Raw genomic sequence first — 24,121 nt, 5'->3', positions numbered from 1 at the left:
GGTGTGATGATCCTTTGATCTGTGAGCATAAAATAATGCCATTTCATTGGACCTTAATCAAAGAGCATTCGAATGGGTATATTTAAGTATACTCTGTGGCAAGTGTATGATATGCAAAATATTTTCTAGGGCTCAGAATTGACATGACAAAAGCTCTATTCATTGATCTGAATGATGATACCCAGCCTGGTGAAGTGAAAATGAAGTGAAAGTCGCTCAGTTGTGCCCGACTCTTTGCGACCCCTTGGACTGTATAGTCCATGGAATTCTCCAGGCCAGAATACTAGAGTGGGCAGCCTTTCCCTTCTCCAGGGTATCTTCCCAACCCAGGGATCGAACCCAGGTCTCCCGCATTGCAGGCGGATTCTTTACCAGCTGAGCCACCAGGGAAGACCACCATGCAAATATCATCATACTACACTTTCTTCTAAACTTAATCATTTTTTTCCCTTGAGTCAGTGAATGTAAGTGATATTGGAATTAAGACTACTCCCATCAATAGTATAACCATTTGTCTAGATCATGGTGAACTTAGAAATATTTTTCCGTGGAGATCACTAACTATAAGGATGAAAAATTAACATAGTGAAATGTCAGACAGAAGTCTATTAGACGTTATTCTTGGGAAGTTGTTATAAGTGTTAATAAAAATACTTGCTCGTGAATATTCATCGGATAACAGTTATTCTTTTATAAACAAATACGTCAGAGTTATAAAGTATTTCCTTTTCTCTTCTAGCTCTGTTGGCTTAGCAAAAGCAGCTCTAGAAGCAATTAATGGATTCAACCTCTTTGGCAACCAGGTAAAAAAACAGCAGCAGTAACAACGAACTTTATTTTTTTGAATTGCATGTTTAATTAACTTGACCATTTATTAACCAAGTCATTCATCATTATCAGAGAATGTCTGAAATTTATGTAGCAGCCCATGGTTGAACAACCTTTCCTTTGAATATGATTTACTTCTTAAATTTTAGTTTTCTAACAAAAAGATTGCTTAATTTAACAATAAAACTCTTGATAAAGAATTTTCATTTTCCGAGTTCAGTAGCTTTTCTCTCTAGTCTTCTGTTCAACTTTCAACATTTTTATATATTCCTTGCATTATGTACTAAATATTTTACTTGTCAGTTCCCTTGTTGGCTTAATTAATGTATATAGATGTATATTTCATGCAGAGGGGAAATTTGCTTCAGATGTGCAGCCAAGGAATTGGAAATTGGGATCCTAGCTTAACCCTCAACTGACTGTATTCATTTGTCTAAATCTCATTTTATTTGAGATAAAAGGGAAACCCTGAGGATTGCCTTAAATTTTAACTGATTTCTGCACCTAATCAAGTGACCATGGATTGAGTTGTCAATGGAAGGAATAATATGCTGTAATACTGGTTATTTCTCTGGATCAAGAAGTAGACTAATTTTCTTTAGCAATTTTTGTAAAGATACCCATACAGGATAAATGCAAGGAGAAACACACCAAGACACATACTAATCAAACTGACAAAGATTAAACATGAAGAAAGAACATTAAAAGCAGCAAGGGAAAAGCAACAAGTAACATACAAGGGAAATCCCATACTGTTCACAGCTGATCTTTCAACAGAAACTCTGCAGGCCAGAAGGGAATGACAGTATAAGTGAAGTGAAGTCGCTCAGTTGTGTCCGACTCTTTGCGACCCCATGGACTGTAGCCTACAAGGCTCCTCTGTCCATGGAATTTTCCAGGCAAGAGCACTGGAGTGTGTTGCCATTTCCTTCTCAGGGGATCTTCCCCACCCAGGGATCAAACCTGGGCCTCCCCATTGCATACAGACGCTTTACCATTTGAGCCACCAGGGAAGCATATATTTAAAGTACCAAAAGGGAAAAATCTACAACCAAGCTACTCTTCCTGGCAAGGATCTCATTCAAAATCGATAGAGAAATAAAAGGCTTTACAGATAAGCAAAAATTAAGAGAATTTAGCACCACCAAACCAGCTTTACAGCAAATGCTAATGGAATTTCTATAGGCAGAAAACACAAGACAAGGAAAAAACCTACAAAAACAAACCCAGGACAATTAAGAAAATGTCAGTTGCTCAATTGTTTCATTCGTATTCAACTCTTTGTGACCCTATGGACTGTAGCCCTCCAGACCCCTCTTTCCATGGGATTCTCCAGGCAAGAATACTGGAATGGGTTGGCATGCCCTTCTCCAGGGGGTCTTCGCAATCCAATGATTAAACCTACATCTCTTACATCCCTAGCATTGGCAGGCAGGTTCTTTACAACTAGTGCCACCTGGTAAGCCCCATATCAACAATTACTTTAAATGTAAATGGATTAAATGCTCCACCCAAAAGACACAGACTGACTGAATGGATACAAAAACACCCATATATTTGCTATCTACAAGAAATCAACTTCAGACCTAGAGACACATACAGACTGAAAGTGAGAGGATAGAAAAAGATATTCCATACAAACGGAAATCAAAAATAAACCAGAGTAACAATTCTCATGGACTTCTCTGCTGGCTCAAATGGTAAAAAATCTGCCTGCAATGTGGGAGACCTGGGTTCAATGCCTGGATTGGGAAGATCCCCTGGAGGAAGGTATGGCATCCCACTTCAGTATTCTTGCCTGGAAAATTCCCATGGTCAGAGGAGCCTGGCGGGCTACAGTCCATGGGGTTGCAAAGATTCAGACACAACTGAACAACTAAACACAGCACAGCAATTCTCATATCAGACAAAACAGTCCTTAAACTAAAGAATCTTAAAAGAGACAAAGAAAGACACTACATAAAGACCAACGGATCAATCCAAGAACACATAACAATTTTAAATATTTATGCACACAACATAGGAGTGAGCACCTCAGTACATAAGGCAAACACTAACAGATATAAAAGGGGAAATTGACTGTAACACAATAATAGTAGGGGACTTTTAACACCCCACTTAACACCAATGGACAGATCATCAAAACAGAAGATTAATGAAACATAAGCCTTAAATTACACATTAGATCAGATAAACCTAATCGATATCTTCAGGACATTCCATCCAAATGCAGAAGAATACATTTTCTTCTCAGATGCACATGGAACATTCTCTAGGATAGACCACATCTTGGGTCACAAGTCAAGCCTCAGTATATTTAAGAAAATTGAAATTGTGTCAGGCATCTTTTCTGACCACAATGCTATGAAACTAGATATCAGTTACAGGGAAAAAACTGTAACAAGCACATGAAGATTAAACAACACGAATACATGGAGATTAAGCAATATGTTTATAAATAACCAACAGGTTACTGAAGAAAAAGGGAAATAAAAAATTCTTAGAAACAAATGACAATGAAAACACAATGATGGAAAACCTATGGAATGCAGCAAAAACAGTTCTAAGATGAAAATATAGCAATACAAAAAGCAAGAAAAACATCACATAGACAACGTAACTTTACAGCTAAAACAACCAGAAAAAGAAAAACAAAAAGACCCCAAATTTAGTAGAAGGAAAGAAATCATAAAGATCAGAGCAGAAATAAATGACAAAAGAAATGAAGGAAACAATAATAAAGATTAATAAAACTAAAAGCTAGTTCTTTGAGAAGATAATCAAAATTGACAGATCATTAGCGAGATTGGTTAAGAAAAAAGGGAGAAGAATCGAATCAACAAAATTAGAAATGAAAAAGGAGAAGTTACAGCAAACAACACAGAAATACAAAGGATCATAAGAGACTATTATGAGCAAATATATGCCAACAAAATGGACAACCTTGAAGATAAGAACAAATCCTTAGAAATGTTCAACCTTCCAAGACTAAACTAGGAAGAAATAAATATTATGAGCAAAACCATGACAAGCACTAAAATTGAAACTATGATTAAAAAATTTCCCAAAAACTAAAACCCCAGGGCCTACCCCAGGGTCAATTTTATTCAACATTTATAGAAGAGCTAATGCCTATCCTTCTCAACTGCTCCAAAAAATTGGAAGGAACACTGCCAAACTCATTCTATGAGGCCACCATCACCCTGATATCAAAACCAGACAAAGAAAGAAAAAATCACAAAAAAAGAAAATTACAGGCCAGTATCACTGATGAACATAAATGCAAAAATCCTCAACAAAATTCTAGCAGGCAGAATCCAACAAAACATTAAACAGAAAGCAGAGACATTACTTTGCCAACCAAGGTCCGTCTAGTCAAGGCTATGGTTTTTCCAGTGGTCATGTATGGATGTGAGAGTTGGACTGTGAAGAAAGCTGATCGCCGAAGAATTGATGCTTTTGAACTGTGGTGCTGGAGAAGACTCTTGAGAGTCCCTTGGACTGCAAGGAGATCCAATCAGTCCATTCTAAAGGAGATCAGTCCTGGGTGTTCGTTGGAAGGACTGATGCTAAAGCTGAAACTGCAATACTTTGGCCACCTCATGCGACGAGTTGACTTCCTGGAAAAGACTCTGATGCTGGGAAGGATTGGGGGCAGGAGGAGACAGGGATGACAGAGAATGAGATGGCTGGATGGCATCACTGACTCGATGGACATGAGTTTGAGTTAACTCCGGGAGTTGGTGATGGACAGGGAGGCCTGGCGTGCTGTGATTCATGGGGTCGCAAAGAGTTGGACACAACTGAGCAACTGAATTGAACTGAACTGATGCTATAATCAAGTTCTGTTTTTCCCAGTGATGCAAGGATTCTTCATTATATGGAAATCAATCAATGTGATATACTGTATTAACAGATTGAAAGATAAAAACCATATGATGATCTCAATAAATGCAGGAAAAGCTTTTGACAAAATTCAGCACTCATTTATGGCAAAAACTCTTCAAAAATGGGCATATAAGGAACCTACCTGAACATAATAAAGGCCATGTATGATAAACCAACAGCAAACATTATTCTCAATGGTGAAAATCTGAAAGCATTTCCTCCGAGATCAGGAATAAGACAAGGGTGCTCATTCTTGCCAGTTTTATTCAACGTAATTTTAGAAGTCCTAGCCACAGCAGTCAGAGAAGAAAAAGAAATATAAGGAATCCAGATTAGAAAAGCAGTAAAACTCAGTTTGCAGATGACATGATACTACACGTAGAAAACCCTAAAGATATTATCAGAAAATTACTAGAGCTAATTAGTGAATTTAGTAAAATTGCAGGATACAAAAGCAATACACATAAATCACTTATATCCCTATATACTAACAATGAAAAAATCAGAAAGAGAAATTAAGAAAAATCCCATTCACCATTGCAACAAAAAAATCAAATGCCTAGGTATAATCCTACCAAAGAAGCAAGATTTGTATACAGAAAACTGTAAGACCCTGATGAAAGAAATCAAGGATGACATAAAAAGATGGAGAGATATTACATTTTCATGGGTACAAGGAATCAATATTGTGAAAATGACTTTATTACCAGAAACAATTCACAAATTCAGTGCAATCTCTATCAAATTACCAATGGCATTTTTCACAAAACTAGAACATAAAAATTCACAATTTGTATGGAAACACAAGAGACCCCAAATAGCCAAAAAAATCTTGAGAAAGAAGAATGGCATTGAAGGAACCAACCTTCTTTACTTCAGGCTATACTACAAAGCTGCAGTCATCAAGACAGTATGATACTGTCAAGAAAAAACAGCAAAAATAGAGACCAATGGAACAAGATAGAAAGCCCAGAGTTAAACCTATGCACCTAAATACACCTTGTCCTGGACAGAGGAGGCAAGAAAATGCAAGGAAGCAAAGATACTCTCTTCAGTAAATGGTGCCAAGAAAACTGGACAGCTGCATGTAAAAGAATGCAATTAGAACACTCCCTGAAACCATACACAAAGATAAACTCATAATGGATTAAAGACCTAAATGTAAGACCAGAAAATATAAAACTCTTAGAGGAAAACATAGGCAGAACACTCTATGACATAAATCTCAGCAAGATCCTCTATGACCCACCACCTACAGTTATGGAAATAAAAATAAACCATGGGACCTAATTAAACTTAAAAGCTTTGCATAGTAAAGGAAGCATATAAACAAAGTGAAAAGACAATGCTCAGTAAGGGAGAAAATAATTGGTAATTAAACAACTGACAAAGCACTTACAAAATATAAAAGCAGCTCTTACAACTCAATACCAAAAAAACAAACCACCCAATCAAAAACTGGGCAGACAGCCTAAATAGATATTTCTCCAAAGAAGGCAAAGTGAAGATCAATAAACACATAAAAATATGCTCAACATCACTCATTATTAGAGAAATGCAAGTCAAAACTGAAGTGAGATATTACCTCACACCTCAGAATGACCGTCATCAAAAAATCTATCAATGGATGCTGAAGAGGGTGTATAGCAAAGGGAACCTTCTTGCACTGTTCATAGAAATGTAAATTGATAGAGTAACTGTGGAGAACAATATGGAGACTCCTTAAAAAACTAGGGATAAAGCTACCATATGACACAACAATCCTGCTACTGGGCATATACCCGGAGAAAACCATACTGAAAGTGACACATGTACCCCAGTGTTCACTGCAACAATATTTACAATAGCCAGGACATGGAAACAACCTAGATGTCAGTTGACAGATGAATGGATAAAAAAGTCATGGTACATATATGCAATGGAGTATTATTCAACCATAAAAAGGAACACATTTGAGTCTATTCTAATGAGGTGGATGAATCTAGAACCTATTATACAAAGTGAAGTAAATCAGAATCAGAAAAACTAATACCGTATATTAACATATATATATGGAATCTAGAAAGATGGTACTGATGAACCTATTTGCAGGGCAGCAGTGGAGATGCAGACATGGAGAACAGACTTGTACACACGGAGGTGAAGGAGAGGGTGAGATAAATGGAGAGAGTAGCATGGAAATATATAAACTACCATATGTAAAATAGATCAGTAACCTCAGAGGTGCAGATGATACAAGCCTAATGGCAGAAAGCAAAGAGGAACTAAAGAACCTCTTGATGAATGTGAAAGGGGACAGTGAAAAATCTGGCTTAAAACTGAACATTCACAAAACTAAGATCATGGCATCTGGTCCTATCCCTTCATGTCAAGTAGTTGGGGAAACAATGGAACAGTAACAAACTATTTTCTTGGGCTCCAAAATCGCTGCAGATGGTGACTGCAGCCATGAAATTAAAAGATGCTTGCTCCTTGGAAAAAAAGCTATGACCAACCTAGACAATGTATTAAAAAGCAGAGATATCACTTTGCTGACATAGGTCTATATAGTCAAAGCTATGGTTTTTTCCAGTAGTCATGTACAGATGTGAGAGTTAGACCATAAAGAAGGTTGAGCACTGAAGAATTGATGCATTTGAACTGTGATGCTAGAGAAGACTCTTGAGAGTCCCTTGGACAGCACAGAGATCAAACCTGTCAACCCCAAAGGAAATATTCATTGGAAGGACTGATGCTAAAGATGAAGCTCTCATACTTTGGCCACCTGATGTGAAGAGCCAACTTATTGAAAAACTCTCTGATGCTGGGAAAGATTGAAGACAGGAGGAGAAGGTGATGACAGGATGAGATGATTGGATGGGATCACTGATTCAATGGATGTGAGTTTGAGAAAACTTCCGGAGATAGTGAAGGACAGGGAAGCCTGACGTGCTGCAGTCCTTGGAGTCACAAAGAATCAGACACTACTGAGCTACTGAACAACAATGTAAAATAGATAGCCAGCGGGAATTTGTCGTATGACTCAGGGAGCTCAAACTGGTGCTCTGTGACAACCTAGAGGTGTCTTATGTGGTAGGAGGTGGGAGGGAGTTTCAAGAGGGAGAGGACCTATATATACCTGTGGCTGATGTTAGTGTATGGCAGAAACCAACACAATATTGTAAAGCAATTATCTTTCAATCAGAAATAAATTTTTTTAAAAATGGGAGGGCAGAGGAAGTGTCCAACTAATATCATAATGAAGCTTAAGCTATTCAGTGCTAATCAAATCAATGAAGATACATTTTAGGAACTTAGACATGTAAAATGTGACATGGATTTTGTTATGGCAGTTATAATACTATGTACCTCAAGTGTCGCATTTAAGAAAGTTTCAGGTCGGAGTTAGACAGAAGCAGTTACTCGTTCTGGGTGCCCAAGATGTGACTCTAAATCACTCTCTTCCACATTCTTTTTTGTCTTAAGACCTCTGGCTAGAGAAATGGAGGGATAAGAGCTCACTAAAATGTGGGGGTGTATGAGCCTATTGAAAATCATGAGAATTAATACTATGCCTCTTCTGGAGACTTTTGGTCCTCTGGCTTTGATCCCTTGGCTTATAACCACATTTCTCTCTCTCTTAAGAGTCAACATACTCATGGAAATCCTACATGTATCCTTCAATTCTTTTCATTTCCTTTTACCCCCTGTCTTACTCTCAATATTCCTTTAAATATCTGTGAATATAATATGTGTGTATAAATATTTAAAGTCACAAGCTCACAAATTCCTACGAATCTGGCATAAAGGAATGGAATTGTATTCAGGGTCAAGACACAGGATCACTGTGTGCTCCTACTCCTCCAGTGAGCTTGTGACTTTGGCTAGATATTTATCTAAGTCTTTGGTGATGGACAAGGAGGCCTGGCATGCTATGATTCATGGGGTCGCAAAGAATCGGACACGACTGAGCAACTGAACTGAACTGAACTAGCTTCCTCACTGAATATATAGATCTATTGGCACTAACTCAAAAAGTAATCTTGCAAATAAAAAGTAACTTAGCATCACTCAATTCAGTCGCTCAGTCGTGTCCGACTCTTTGTGACCCCAGGGAGTGCAGCACTCCAGACTCGCTTGTCTATCACCAACTCCCAGAGCTTACTCAAACTCATGTCTATCAAGTCAGTGATGCCATCCAACCATCTCATCCTCTGTGGTCCCCTTCTCCTCCTGCCTTCAATCTTCCTCTCAGCATAAGAGTCTTTTCTAATGAGTTGGTTCTTTACATCAGGTGGCCAAAGTATTGGAGTTTCAGCTTCAGCATCAGTCCTTCCAATGAATATTCAGCACTTATTTCCATTAGGATTGACTGGTTTGATATCCTTGCAGCCCAGGGGATGCTCAAGAGTCTTCAACAACACAGTTCGAAAGCATTAATTCTTCCGTGCTCAGCCCTGACCCAACTCTCAAATCCGTACATGATGATTGGGAAAATCATACTTTGACTATGCAGACCTGTGTCGATAAAGTAAATGGCTCTGGTTTTTAATATGCTGTCTAGGTTGGTCATAGCTTTTCTTCCAAGGAGCAAGCATCTTTTAATTTCATGGCTGCAGTCACCACCTGCACTGATTTTAGAGCCCAAGAAAATAAAGTCTGTCACTATTCCATTGTTTCCCCATCTATTTGCCATGAAGTGATGGGACCGGATGCCATGATCTTAGTTTTTTGAATGCTGAGTTTTAAGCCAGCATTTTCACTCCTTTTTCAATTTCATCAAGAGGCTTTTTAGTTCCTCTTTGCTTTCTGCCATAAGAGTGGTGTCATCTTCATATCTGAGGTTATTGATATTTCTTGTGGCAATCTTCATACCAACTTGTGCTTCATCCAGCCCAGCATTACTCATGATGTATGTACTCTGCATAAATAAACAGGGTGACAGTATACAGCCTTGATGTACTCCTTTCCCAGTTTGAAATCAGTCTGTTGTTCCATCTGTGTTTCTGTTCCTTCTTGACCTGCATACAGATTTTTTAGGAGGCAGGTCAGGTGGTCTCATGTTCCCAGCTCTTGTAGAATTTTCCGCAGTCTATTGTGATACACACAGTCAAAGGCTTTGACATATTTAATGAAGCAGAAGTAGATGTTTTTCTTGAATTCTCTTGCTTTTTCTGTGATCCAGCAGATGTTAGCAGTTTGATCCCTAGTTCTTTTGCCTTTTCTAAATCCAGTTTGTATATCTGGAAGTTCTCAGTTCACTTACTAGCTTGGAAAATTTTGAGTTCACTAGCTTGGAAAATTTTGAGTTCACTAGCTTGGAAAATTTTGAGATTTTGAGCATTACTTTGCTAGCGTGTGAGATGAGTGCAGTTGTGCGGTAGTTTGAACTTTCTTTGGGATTGAAATGAAAACTGACCTTTTCCAGTCCTGTGGACTCTGCTGAGTTTTCCAAATTTGCTGGCATGTTGAGTGCAGGACTTTCGTAGCATCATCCTTTAGGCTTTGAAGTAGCTCAGCTGGAGTCTCATCACCTGCACTAGCTTTGTTCATAGTGATGCTTCCTAAAACCCTGTTGACTTTGCACTCCAGGATGTCTGGCTCTAGATGAGTGATCACACCATCATGCTGGGTCATTAAGATCTTTTTTGTATAGTTCTTCTGTGTATTCTTGCCAGCTCTTCTTAAAATCTTTTGCTTTTGTTAGGTTCATACCATTTCTGTCCTTTATTGTCCCCATATTTGCATGAAATGTTTCCTTGGTATCTCTAATTTTCTTGATAATATCTCTGCTCTTTCCCATTCTGTCATTTTCCTCTGTTTCTTTTCTTTGATCACTTCGGAAGGCTTTCGTATCTCTCCTTGCTATTCTTTGGAACTCTGCATTAAAATGGATATATCTTTCCTTTTCTCATTTGCCCTTCACTTTTCTTCTTTTCTCAGCAATTTGTAAGCCCTCCTCAGACAACCATTTTGCCTTTTTGCATTTCTTTTTCTTGGGGATGGTTTTGATCTCTGCCTCCTGTACAATGTTAGGAACCTCCATCCATATTTCTTCAGGCACTCTATTAGATATAATCCCTTGAAACTGTTTGTCACTTCCATTGTGTCATTGTAAGGGAATTCATTTAGGTCATACCTGAATGGCCTAGTGGTTTTCCCCACTTTCTTCAATTTAAGTCTGAATTTTGTAATAAGGAGTTCGTGATCTGAGCAACAGTCAGCAACCAGTCTTATTTTTGCTAACTCTATAGAGCTTCTTGGAGAAGGCAATGGCACCCCACTCCAGTACTCTTGCCTGGAAAATCCCATGGATGGAGGAGCCTGGTAGGCTACAGTCCATGGGGTCGCGAAGAGTCGGAAATGACTGAATGACTTCACTTTCACTTTTCCCTTTCATGCATTGGAGAAGGAAATGGCAACCCACTCCAGTATTCTTGCCTGGAGAATCCCAGGGACAGGGGAGCCTGGTGGGCTGCCGTCCATGAGGTCGCACAGAGTCGGACATGACTGAAGTGACTTAGCAGTAGCAGCAGCATAGAGCTTCTTAACTTATATGCAGAGTGCATCATGAGGAACGCTGGGCTGGAAGAAGCACAAGCTGGAATCAAGATTGCCGGGAGAAATATCAATAACCTCAGATATGCAGATGACACCACCCTTATGGCAGAAAGTGAAGAGGAACTAAAAAGCCTCTTGATGAAAGTGAAAGAGAGTGAAAAGGTTGGCTTGAAGCTCAACATTCAGAAAACAAAGGTCATGGCATCTGGTCCCATCACTTCATGGGAAATAGATGGGGGAACAGTGGAAACAGTGTCAGACTTTATTTTGGGGGGCTCCAAAATCACTGTGGATGCTGATTGCAGCCATGAAATTAAAAGACGCTTACTCCTTTGAAGGAAAGTTATGACCAACCTAGATAGCATATTAAAAAGCAGAGACATTACTTTGCCAACCAAGGTCCGTCTAGTCAAGGCTATGGTTTTTCCCGTGGTCATGTATGGATGTGGGAGTTGGACTGTGAAGAAAGCTGATCACCGAAGAATTGATGCTTTTGAACTGTGGTGCTGGAGAAGACTCTTGAGAGTCCCTTGGACTGCAAGGAGATCCAACCAGTCCATTCTAAAGGAGATCAATCCTGGGTGTTCATTGGAAGGACTGATGCTAAAGCTGAAGCTCCAATACTTTGGCCACCTCATGCGACGAGTTGACTCACTGGAAAAGACTCTGATGCTGGGAAGGATTGGGGGCAGGAGGAGACGGGGACGACAGAGAATGAGATGGCTGGATGGCATCACCAACTCGATGGACGTGAGTTTGAGTGAACTCCGGGAGTTGGTGATGGACAGGGAGGCCTGGCGTGCTGTGATTCATGGGGTCACAAAGAGTCGGACACAACTGAGCGACTGAACCGAATTGAACTGATAGAGCTTCTCCATCTTCGACTACAAAGAATATAGTCAGTCTGATTTTGCTATTGACCATGTAGTGATGTCCTGGTGTAGAGTCTTCTCTTGTGTTGTTGGAAGAGGTTGTTTGGTATGACCAGTGCTTTCTTTTGGCCAAACTCTGTTAGCCTTTGCTCTGCTTAATTTTGTACTCCAAGACCAAACTTTCTTGTTACTCCACTTATCTGTTGACCTCCTACTTTTGCAATGCCCTGTGATGAAAAGAATATATTTTTTGGTGTTAGTTCTAGAAAGTCTTGTAGGTCATCATAGAACCATTCAACTTCAGCTTCTTTGGCATTAGTGGCTGGGACATAGACTTGGGTTACTGTGATACTGAATGGTTTGCCTTGGAAAAAGAGATCATTCTGTCGTTTTTGAGATTGTACTTAAGTACTGCAATTAGGTCCCTTTTGTTAACTATTAGAGCTACTCCTTTTTTTCTAAGGGATTCTTGCCCACAGTAGTTAGATATAATGGTCATCTGAATTCAATTTGCCTATTCCAGTCCATTTCGTTCACATTACATCCCTAGGATTTATTTATTTTATAAATGGAGCTTCTGCCTTTTTAACACACCATTTTCTTCTTATTGATCTTCTGAAGAAGGTATCTGCTTCATGAATTCTTGCCCTTTGTGTGCTTTGGTGTTAGAGGGAAGACAAAAATTAATTTTTGTTTTTGGGAATTGTTGGGTGGAATATGCCTTTAACTTTCATTATTATGTGTTTCTACACTTCCTTCCTTCTTTTTATAGAGACAGTAATGTGGAAACTTACATTGCTCTATGTTAAATAGATAGCCAATGGGAATTTGCTGTATGACTCAGGGAACTCAAACAGCAGCTCTGTATCAGCATAGAGGTATGGGATGGGAAGGGAGATGGGATGAAGGTTCAAGAGGGAGGGGACATATGTATACCTATAGCTGATTCCTGTTGATGTTTGACAGAAAACAAAATTCTGTAAAGCAATTATCCTTCAATTAAAAAATAATTATTAAAAAAATTTTCAGATTTGCCTTCGTTTAAAGAAAAAGGGCTCATCATTTAAATCTTTACTCTGAAACTATTTTCGAAACATATTTTTGTTTGGGAGAAAATAAGAAAATTTGAATAATTTCATTTTTCTAGTAAGTTTATAAAAAAAAAAAAGCCTCTTGCTGAAAGTGGAAGAGGAGAGTGAAAATGTTGGCTTAAAACTCAGCATTCAGAAAACTAAGATCATGGCATCTAGTCCATCACTTCATTGCAAATAGATGGAGAAACAGTGGAAACAGTGACAGACTTTATTTTGGGGGGCTCCAAAATCATTGCACATTATGACTGCAGTCATGAAATTAAGGACACTTGCTCCTTGGATGGTTGAGCCTGGTAGGGTAGCCTGGGGTCGCTAAGAGTCGCTAAGAGTCGGACACGACTGAGCGACTTCACTTTCACTTTTCACTTTCACACATTGGAGAAGGAAATGGCAACCCACTCCAGTGTTCTTGCCTGGAGAATCCCAGGGATGGGGGAGCCTGGTGGGCTTCCGTCTATGGGGTCACACAGAGTCGGACACGACTGAAGTGACTTAGCAGCAGCAGCAGCAGCAGCTCCTTGGAAGAAAAACTATAACCAACCTAGGCAACATATTGAAAAGCAGAGACATCACTTTGCCAACAAAGGTCTGTCTAGTCAAAGCTATGGTTTTTCCAGTTGTCATGTATGGCTGTGAGAGTTGGACTGTAAAGAAAGCTGAGCACCGAAGAATTGATGCTTTTGATCTGTGCTGTTGGAGACTTTTGAGAGTCCCCTGAACTACAAGGAGATCAAATCAGTCAACCCTAAAGGAAATCAGCCCTGAATATGCATTGGAAGGACTGATGTTGAAGCTGAAACACTTTGGCCACCTGATGCAAAGAACTGACTCATTGGAAAAGACCCTGATGCTGGGAAAGATTGAAGGCAGGATGAGAAGAGGACAACATAGGATGAGATGGTTGGTTGGCATCACCGACTTGATGGACATGAGTTTGAGCAAGCTCTGGGAGTTGGTGATGAACAGGGAAGCCTGGCGTGCTGCAGGCCATGGGGTCGCAAAGAGTTGGACACGATGATCAACTGAACTGAACTCAGCATTTAGAAATTTATTTGTATTTGACCATATATGTAGTGATATATCTCCAGTGCTCTTGCCTGGAAAATCCCATGGACCGAGGAGCCTGGTGGGCTGCAGTCCATGTGGTCTCTGAGAGTCAGACACGACTGAGTGACTTCACTTTCACTTTTCACTTTCATGCATTGGAGAAGGAAATGGCTGCCCACTCCAGTGTTCTTGCCTGGAGAATCCCAGGGACGGAGGAGCCTGCTGGGCTGCCATCTATGGGGTTGCACAGAGTCGGACACAACTGAAGCGATTTAGCAGCAGTTCATTTCAGTAGCTCAGTAGTGTCTGAATCTTCCAGTAGTGATATATAAATGGATATAGTGATATATAGATATTTGACAGTACTTAAATAAATCATAATTTATACTTAGCGGATGTCACAGACATCAGCAACATTTTTGTGATTCTTGAGTCTGAGTCTCAGCTCTGTTCTTCTAAAACCCTAAGAATTAAGTCAGGTTCATCTCCCTCTGTAGCCTGAAAATTCCTTTTACAATATGTGAGTAGGATTTCCTCCAGTGAGAGGGGCTGCTGGAATCTATTGTTTGGTCAGTAAGTAAAAGTTGGCTGTTTACAGCCCCACTTCTACCACAGCCATAGTACAGAGGGGCAGTTTCCATCAGTAAAAGTCATTTCAGCAGAATATGTCTCTAGACTGTGCGAGCTTTAGGACAGCTTATAATGCTGAACTAGATAAGTAACTTTCCTGATCATGGTGATGTGGTTTTATCCAGGAGAATAGAAAAAGCAGTGTATGGTACATACACTGATCAGTTTCATCTTGGTTTATCTTTGAGGATGGTACGCGCATTAGATCAGGTTCAGAGAAATGGCTAATGAGGGGAAAAAAGGCCTGGGCAGTACTTTAAATCATTTCACTTTGAATTGAGAATAAAGGGATCATCTTATGGTCATGTTACTTGCCAGGTTTCTTGGCCTCCTTAATCAATTGGAATTGATCATAAACCAGACAAGAAATTCAGGCAAGGCTTTTTTGGGTTCCCTACAGCATCAGGAAGGAGCAAGAACAAGTAACATGTTCCCTTACTCACTTGCTGTGGGGGCTCAAACTGGTTCTTTATATGTGGTTACGTTAGAGGTGTATCCAGGGATCAGGCCTGAGGGGTGACTTAGGTGGTTTACCCACCCCTTTGGCGGTGGTATCTGCAGGGAGCATGCAGTCAGTGCCCAAATCTTGCTCCAAGCTCCTCAGAAGTAGCAGTTGGGTTTCTTGGTTTCTTTGTATCTTTTGTCCAGAATTTACCCCGGTTGCTTATGCACAGTTATTTTTAGTTTCTTATAGTTTTTTTTGTGTTTTGTTGCTTGAGGAGATTTTTGTCCAGGTGCCAGCACTGCAGCATAGGCCCCAGGTCCCAGCCTGTTTTAGTTTAGATGCCACCTTGGTCATAGGTACCATCTCAGAAGTGTTTGTTGTGGTCATGGAGACCTGAACAGATGGTTTAGTACACTGGAACTCAAGTCAGGTTGAATCATTGTGTAATGTGTATCAGTTCAGTTCAGTTCAGTCGCTTAGTCGTGTCCAACTCTCCGCGACCCCATGAATCACAGCACGCCAGGCCTCCCTGTCCATCACCAACTCCCGGAGTTCACTCAAACTCATGTCCACAGTCGGTGATGCCATCCAGCCATCTCATTCTCTGTCGTCCCCTTCTCCTCCCGCCCCCAACCTTTCCTAGCATCAGAGTCTTTTCCAGTGAGTCAACTCGTCGCATGAGGTGGCCAAAGTATTGGAGTTTCAGCTTTAGCATCAGTCCTTCCAATGAACACCCAGGATTGATCTCCCTTAGAAGGGACTGGTTGGATCTCCTTGCAGTCCAAGGGACTCTCAAGAGTCTTCTCCAGCACCACAGTTCAAAAGCATCAATTCTTCAGCAATCAGCTTTCTTTACAGTCCAAATCTCACGTCCATACATGACCACGGGAAAAACCATAGCCTTGACTAGACGGACCTTTGTTGGCATGTATAGTAGAAAACAATTAGAGAAACTCAGTTTTGAAGTAAAGTTTGAACTGTCAGTCTTAAACTATGGTCTTTAAATAGAGTCAGGATGTTACAGCAGAGTTATAATTTCAGGAAGTGAAAAATGAAAATAAAATATCCCAAGTTAATCAGATACTCTGGAGTTTTTATATGTATAAGCATCCTTTCATATTCCTGTCTTTAACTGGAAAAATCAAGAGACTGACAAATTGAGCTGAGGTCAGAATCTCAGAGGTGATGATTAAAAAGACTGCTCATATTATGTAGAGTGTTCAAAGCAATATGGACATACCTAGCTTCCTTTGAAATTTGCAGGCCTAAAATTAATGTGTCTGATAATTTAAAGTAGGTGATAATTGATTCCATGTGTAGGCCTCCTTGGTGAGTTTTTTAAAAATTTGTTTCTGAATAGAAATAGATGCTCGTGGTTTTTTAGGTGAATTTTATTCTTCTGTAAATCCAGGCCATATACCTAAAAGCAGTGGTGCAGTTTTTAAGATGGCAGTCAAACAATATTGTTTACTAGCCATTGACCTTAAGGTAAAAATATGGTAGCATTATGGATTATTTTTCCTTTTGCACACATTTTTTAGAAACTGGCAGAGGAAGAGATCTGAACAAGTATTTTGGTGAATCTAGATAAATGATTTATTCCTGACTAGAAAATAGAACCCTGGAGAAGGAAATGGCAACCCACTCCAGTATTGTTGCCTGGAGATTTCCATGGACAGAGAAGCCTGGCAGGCTACAATCCATGGGGTTGTAAGAGTCAGACATGACTTAGCAACTAAAGAGAGAGAAAATAGAAATTGGCTATTTATATGAATCAAATGATGACGAGAATTGCCAAATTTGCCATTTCACTTCATTACTTATAAATTATCCTACTTAGATTGCATCTTTTAAAAAATTCAATTCAAGGTAGACTGATTTGATGTGTAATTAACTTTAATTATCAGCTTAAGGATAAATAAATCCCATTCTTTTGTATATTCATTTGACGCCCAACGTCTCATACACTTTTATTTCTCTAGACTTTTGTTCTAACTGCCCTACACTCTCCCCCTTACCCCCAAATTCAGATCCTAGTTCTGGTCCTCACCTTTTGCATGAAGTACCCCAAGCTCGCTATGTTGTTTTCTGCTGTAAACTTTAGCGTTTGTTCACTCACCTGGTACTTAGTCATGTATTGCCATGTGCAGTGTTGTTTTGCTTAATGTTCGTCTGATTTAGGACTGTATATCACCTGGGTCAGCTCCTTGGTATCAGAGGTCACGTTCTGTCTTGTGCCCTTAAAGCAGAGGGCACATTATTCTGACAGTGGTAGCTACTGCATGAAGGTTTGATGGACTCAATTTTGACAGCAGGGATGAAAAGTAGGGACTTGCAAATAATAGAAAGACAGTTTTGCATTGATCTGGTTGAGAGACAGCCCCCTTCATTACTTGTTCATTTATTGTCAGAGTTAAGAGAAATTTAAGAAATAACATTAGGATTGAGAAATCCTTTTGTTTTATGAGCTAATACTGTGTACATTTTTCCTGTTAACCCATGTTCATACACAGAGTGAGTATGATATTTGGTTCTAGGGGCTAGTACTACTAGATTTTTATTTCAGTCAGTGTATTTTATCTTCAGGGCAAATGCATCTATGAAATTGGTGAGAAAGATAATGAAGCAACATAAAATTTGTGATAGTGTTCTTCCTTTTCTCATGTTTTTTTCTGAGTATATTCTCTTATAATGGAAGCAGTCGCTATGTTCCAATTTCATTCTCTGTGTTTTCAGAATATCTAGGTTCTTAATAAAAGGACAAAGCCATGTTTACTTAACAGCTGTACTATTAAAGATGGAAAGCGCTAATGGCTAACAAGTAAATTTTTTTTAACTTGGTTAGGAGACCAGTTACCATTTTTGTTACACTTACTTATTTTACTAAAGCTTTTGGTTCTTATGTTCACTTGTTATTTTTATTCAAATTTTTGGTTCTTACTTGAAAGATAATTTTTAGTGTGGGGAATTACCTAGCGTAGAACTTAAGATGAAGGCTTCTGTGTCAGAAGCCTTAATTTTGAATTCTTGTCTCTGTTATACTAAGATTTAGTATCATTTTCAGTAAAATGGGGACACTAATGTCCACATGAGGAGATTAAACGATATAATCTGTGTGAAGCACAAAACACATTGCCTTACACATAGTGAATAACAGCAAGTATTATGTACGTTATTATTTGAGATTCTTCTGTCTTCATATTTTAATCTAGTAGTTTTTATATCAGAAATTCTAGATATCTAAATTCATTTAGTTTGATCATTCTTTATTAGGTCTGTACAATTCAGGTTTTGTGAATCCAAATTAGTTCTTAATTTCTTGTTAAAAGTGTTAGCTAAACTCCATTCTAAAGGAGATCAATCCTGGATGTTCATTGGAGGGACTGATGCTGAGGCTGAAACTCCAATACTTTGGCCACCTCATGAGACGAGTTGACTCGCTGGAAAAGACTCTGATGCTGGGAAAGGTTGGGGGCGGGAGGAGAAGGGGACGACGGAGAATGAGATGGCTGGATGGCGTCACCGACTCTGTGGACATGAGTTTGAGTGTACTCCGGGAGTTGGTGATGGACAGGGAGGCCTGGCGTGCTGTGATTCGTGGGGTCGCGGAGAGTCGGACACGACTGAGCGACTGAACTGAACTGAACTGAAACTATTTTTTATTTTTATTAAAATAAATATCCTTTATTAGTTATCTTGTGATATATACATTTTGGTTTATAAGAAAACTGATAGGATGGGGAAAATATAAAAATAACATTTATTTTTTTATAATTATAAAAGTAGTATATTATTGCAAGAGATCTGAGAAATACTTGAAGGTATTTAAAAAATTAAAATCTTCTGTAATGCTACTCTCAAATGCAACCAATATTAATATTTTTATAAATCTTTCTTTGCTTATCTTTGTATTTTTAATTTTATTATTTTTGTAAATTAAGGTAACATTGATTTATAAATGTGAAATTTAGTTCAGTCAGATTCCAAGTTCTTTTATGTTAATATAGGAAAAATTTTTTCTGTCTCATTCCAGGGCTGTTCTTGGTCAGTTATATTTGTGGATCTTGATGCCCACAATCGCAACCGGCAAACTTTGTGCTCATTGTTACCCAGAGAATCAAGATCTCATGTGAGATATTTTTATAATAAATCAATATGAACTGTTGTTTATGATTATTGTATAGTTTTTTCTTTATCCAAGAAAGTGCTCCAAAGTGTCAGAGGTTAGTAGAAGAGGTAAGAAGAGAGAGTGTTGCCACTCACTCCTCTGGCCTGTGGAGATCGTGTTCAGGAGGTGAGCAGAGTCGTGGAGAAAGCTGCTTTGTCCTTTCAGTTTTTGTAGAGCCGTCGAGAACTATATATATATTTTTTCCTTTTTGAGGAAATAGTAACATTATACCAAAATGAATTTTTTTTGGTCATGGTTATTGTATGTTAGAAATGTAGAAAGATATTTTTCATAAGTTAAATTTCTTTTGAATAGAATCGCTTTCCTTATTTCTTTTCTCTCATTCTACTCACCTTTTTCTTTATCTGATAAACTTTTATATGCCTGTATCGTGCCTGATTGCCAATTTTTGTAGGGATTATTCATAGCTCTATTCTTGAAAACACCCAAAATGGAATAATTTATTTTAAGATAACTATTTTATAGAAGTAATACAAGATTATGATAGACAAATAGAGTTTACAAGCAAGCAAATAATAAGAATATGTCCACTCATTTTCCACTGTTCAATTATAATCTTAGGGTGATACATTTGGGTTTGTATGTATTTTTATATACACATATAATACTTTTATTTTACAAAACTGGAGGAATATTGTTCATAATGCTTGATAACCTGTTTCTTTGAACGGACAAGTTTCTGTGTCAGTAAACATTTCTGTAATATAAATTTTATTGGCTGCTACTTTACTCAGCCAGTTGTTGGACATTTAGATTGTTTTCTGGTTTTCACTATTATGAACAAATTATTATGACAAACTAGTTGTAATGATTAGTTATTAGTGAAAATTTTTACACAGTGATGTAATATACTAAAATTTGAGTCCAGTGTTGAACCTTGAAAATACTCCTTATAACTGAATGAAGTTTTGTCTCCTTTGTAAGGTTCACTAAACCATGCCTGTCTGTCCCTTGAAGCACAGCATCTCACTGTCAGTTAGATAACCTTAGTGGCTTTTCATCTCTGTGATTCTCCTTGGGCTGTGCTGATCATATCACTATAGGCACTTATATTCCCTTCTTTTTCTTCTTGCCCCTAGAACACAGATGCTGCCCTGCTCCCCTGCATCAGTTATCCTGCATTTGCCTTGGATGATGAAGTTCTCTTTAGCCAGACGCTTGATAAAGTAATTAGAAAATTAAAAGGAAAATATGGATTTAAGCGTTTCTTGAGAGATGGATATAGAACATCATTGGAAGATCCCAATAGACGCTACTACAAACCAGCTGAAATTAAGGTATCAAAAATATTCCATATCAGATAGCATAACAGAATGATCAAAAAACACTGTTTCAAGAGATAGACTTCTTGGCTTTGAATTATGGCTCTGCCACTCATTAGCTGTCTGACCTTGGGCAAGTTAATTAACCTTTCTGTATATAATATTGTTCATTGGTAAAAATAATGTTAGTACCTATATTATTGAGGTTTTATAAGAATTAAATCAATTAATGTATATAAAAGTATTTAGAACTGTGCTTGGCACATAGTAAATTCTTGATAAACATTAGTGTGAGGGCCCATTTGCTCATACTGGGCCATGTTGACTCATTGAGTGAGTAATTTTTCTTTTGCGCGTTCAAATTTTGCCTGCCTACTACACCGTTTGTCTAAGATAATAGAAAATATCTATTTGTGATCTAATTTTCAATCTGTTAAGCAAATGCTCTTTTTCTATTTCGTTTATGTACTTCCCTCTAAAATACACTCCTCTAAACATTTAAAGATTTTATATTTCAAATACATATACAGTAGTCACTGCCTGCTACTTCAGTAAAAAACCCTTGGGGAGTCCGTTTCTTAAATACTTGTCAAAATGTCCTCTGATCCCTCGTCCATCATTTTCCATTGAGAACATGGAAAAGTTCTCGAAGAATGAAGATACTTCAAGACGGGAGATTCTATTGCATGAGTGTAGCCTCAAGCTTCAAATATCTCAGAGTAAATCACTTTCCTTTTTATCTTCCACCCCCACCGAAGTGGGGTTCCCCCAATGATAAAGAATCCATCTGCAATGCAGGAGACATGGGAGACACAGGTTTGAACCCTGGGTTGGGAAGATCCCCTGGAGAAGGAAATGGCAACCTACTCCAGCATTCTTTTTTGGGAAATCCCAGGACAGGGGAACCTGTTGGGCTATAGTCCATGGGGTAGCAAAGAGTCAGACACGACTGACGTGACTGAGCATGCATACATACCCTACATCTGCATTTATTCTAGCTGTTTTTAAGCTTCCCAGATTATAAAACCTCCCAGAAAAGTAAGCATCCATTCACATTGCTGAAGACTATGCTTTAATGGGATAGATTGAAAATCAATAAAAAGAAAAAAAAAACTCCAAACCCCTCCCTACCTGCCTCCTGTTGCCTCTCTCTTTGGTGTCACTTCTAAAGAGCATGGTATGTTCTAGTTGTGGACTAGTTGAGCTCGTCCTAGTTGGACTTCAGCTTTCATTACTTCTTCTTTGCTTGTTCCAGGAATACAGAATTGCTGTTAGTTTCTTTAACAAACATTGTCCTTTAATGCATCTCTAGTTTGTACAGTTTTTTCTTTGTGGAGTTCCCGTAGCTCATCTCCCCAGAGAAACTCATCAAGCATTAACTGAAGCATTTCCTTTCCTATAAACCCTTTCCTGACCCCCTGGGCAGTCTCAGATGCTTCAAGCTCTTGATTCTTGATATATACCTATATATCTATATATATATCTATTGTCTATAATATAGACATTTTGTAATGTGCTGCAGTTGTTTTATTTACATGCCTATTTCTCCACTAGGGCAGATTTTCTATCTTTTTATCTCCATAGCCCTCTGTCTAGTGATGCCTGGCATTACTAAGTACTAAGTAAATATTATTGAATGAATGACTACTGTGTGATGGATTAATAAATGAATGAGCTTTTGAATAATAAGAATTCTGAGAAAAATTTTTTAAAAAGAAGAAAGTACTTATAAAATCAGTCCAGTTTTTTTATTACAAGAAACTTTCCTATGATGCAAGTGTTCTAATTAATATCATTGTTCTAAATAATTGTTCATGAAATTTTTAATGTTTTATTTTCTGTTTTAGCTGTTTGATGGCATTGAATGTGAATTTCCCATATTTTTCCTTTACATGATGATTGATGGTGAGTTTTTCTCTTGAAATTTAAACTGTAGGATATAAGTAGTTTAAAGAAGAGCAGAAATAAAGTATAACTCCTTTCAGCTAGCAAGATAGACTGCACTTAGTGATGTTAACTACTTTACATTTTTATATGCTATCGTTCTGCTTTCTGAGTTAATGTTAAATCATTTAGGGCTTCCCTAGTGGCTCAGATGGTAAAGACTGCCTGCAATGCAGGAAACCCAGGTTTGATCCCTGGGTTGGGAAGATCCCCTGGAGAACAAAATGGCAATCTATCTTGGCTGGAAGATCCCATGAACAGAAGAGCCTGGAGGGCTGTAGAGTCCATGGGGTCTCAAAGAGTCAGACACAACTGAGTGACTAACACTTTCACTTTCATTTACCCTTCTGCTTTCTGAGTTAATGTTAAATCATTTAAGGAATTTAAAAAATACTTTGAAGTATTTAAAAAATGATATAAATATATTTTCATTTTTACAAATAATTTTTATGCACAGGAATTATGAATATTGCAATTTATGACATTGTGAATGTCTGTCTATAATATTTACACTGAAGAACAGAGAAATTTCAATTAAAATTCAATTTTTAGTTCTAAATGCTAACATCATCCTCTAAAATCAGTGTCCCAGAAAACTATCATATGTATTTATTTGCTTTACCTTTTTCCGTTTTATTATTTACATACAAAATTACCAAAATAATTACAATTGGGGTAATTTTTCTAAGGCAAAGTTTCTGTGGTGCTTATTGAGCTCAAATGCTATTGGATTTTATATTTTACATTTTAGGTGTTTTTAGAGGCAATCCCATGCAAGTAAAAGAGTATCAGGATCTTCTGACTCCAGTACTTCATCACACAACAGAAGGTATAGTTGGGATGCTTTTTCAAGACATTCTTTCTACCAGTGTTTCCTTAATGTTCCTTTGAAGTGTATAAATGATTGCCTTTTAAACAGAACAGTTTAGATTCCATTGAAAAAATGAATGGGACTGCAAATGGATTAGAAAGAATAATCTCTTCACTTGTTATAATAAACTTGTTTTTTATACAAGGAGCTCATTAGATAAAAGATGGAGATGGAGATGAATTTTAAGAGGTCATGGCTACAGTTACTTACCTAGTAGTTTGCCAGGTGTGCAGGGGTTCTTCATCTGTTACCTACTGTGAAACGCCTTCACTGTATGTAATATGATGATAATAAAAAATGACTAATTTTTATCCATGTCACCAGAAATGGTTTGTTCACGAATGTTGCCCCCTTTAGAGGGCCACTTAGGGAGGCTCTGCTCTAGCCTAACAGTACTACCACTGCCAAGAGTATTTTGGCCTCCTCTTTAGAGATGTTTTCAGGGCTTTTTACACATTATTTTAAAATAAATGCCTTCCATAGTTCTAAAATGTCATCCTTTGAGGATGGA

At 38.2% G+C, this 24,121-nt stretch overlaps 1 protein-coding gene across 6 annotated transcripts in view; it reads left to right on the top strand.

The window, feature by feature from the left end:
• PHKB (phosphorylase kinase regulatory subunit beta) overlaps window positions 1-24,121 on the top strand; it is a 233,431-nt gene that overhangs the window by 97,666 nt on the left and 111,644 nt on the right. For all 6 annotated transcript variants that reach the window (XM_055412843.2, XM_055412842.2, XM_055412844.2 and 3 more), the window contains 5 exons: window positions 740-803; window positions 19,378-19,473; window positions 20,613-20,810; window positions 22,643-22,700; window positions 23,491-23,568. In XM_055412843.2, coding sequence (XP_055268818.2) covers window positions 740-803; window positions 19,378-19,473; window positions 20,613-20,810; window positions 22,643-22,700; window positions 23,491-23,568 — 494 coding nt within the window. The remainder of the gene's footprint in view (window positions 1-739; window positions 804-19,377; window positions 19,474-20,612; window positions 20,811-22,642; window positions 22,701-23,490; window positions 23,569-24,121) is intronic.

This window comes from Moschus berezovskii, chromosome 22, assembly GCF_049115385.1.
Source record: "Moschus berezovskii isolate FMDL1 chromosome 22, NW_MosBer_1.0, whole genome shotgun sequence".
Classification (NCBI taxonomy): Eukaryota; Metazoa; Chordata; class Mammalia; order Artiodactyla; family Moschidae; genus Moschus; species Moschus berezovskii.
This window is presented reverse-complemented; position numbering and strand designations above follow the sequence as displayed.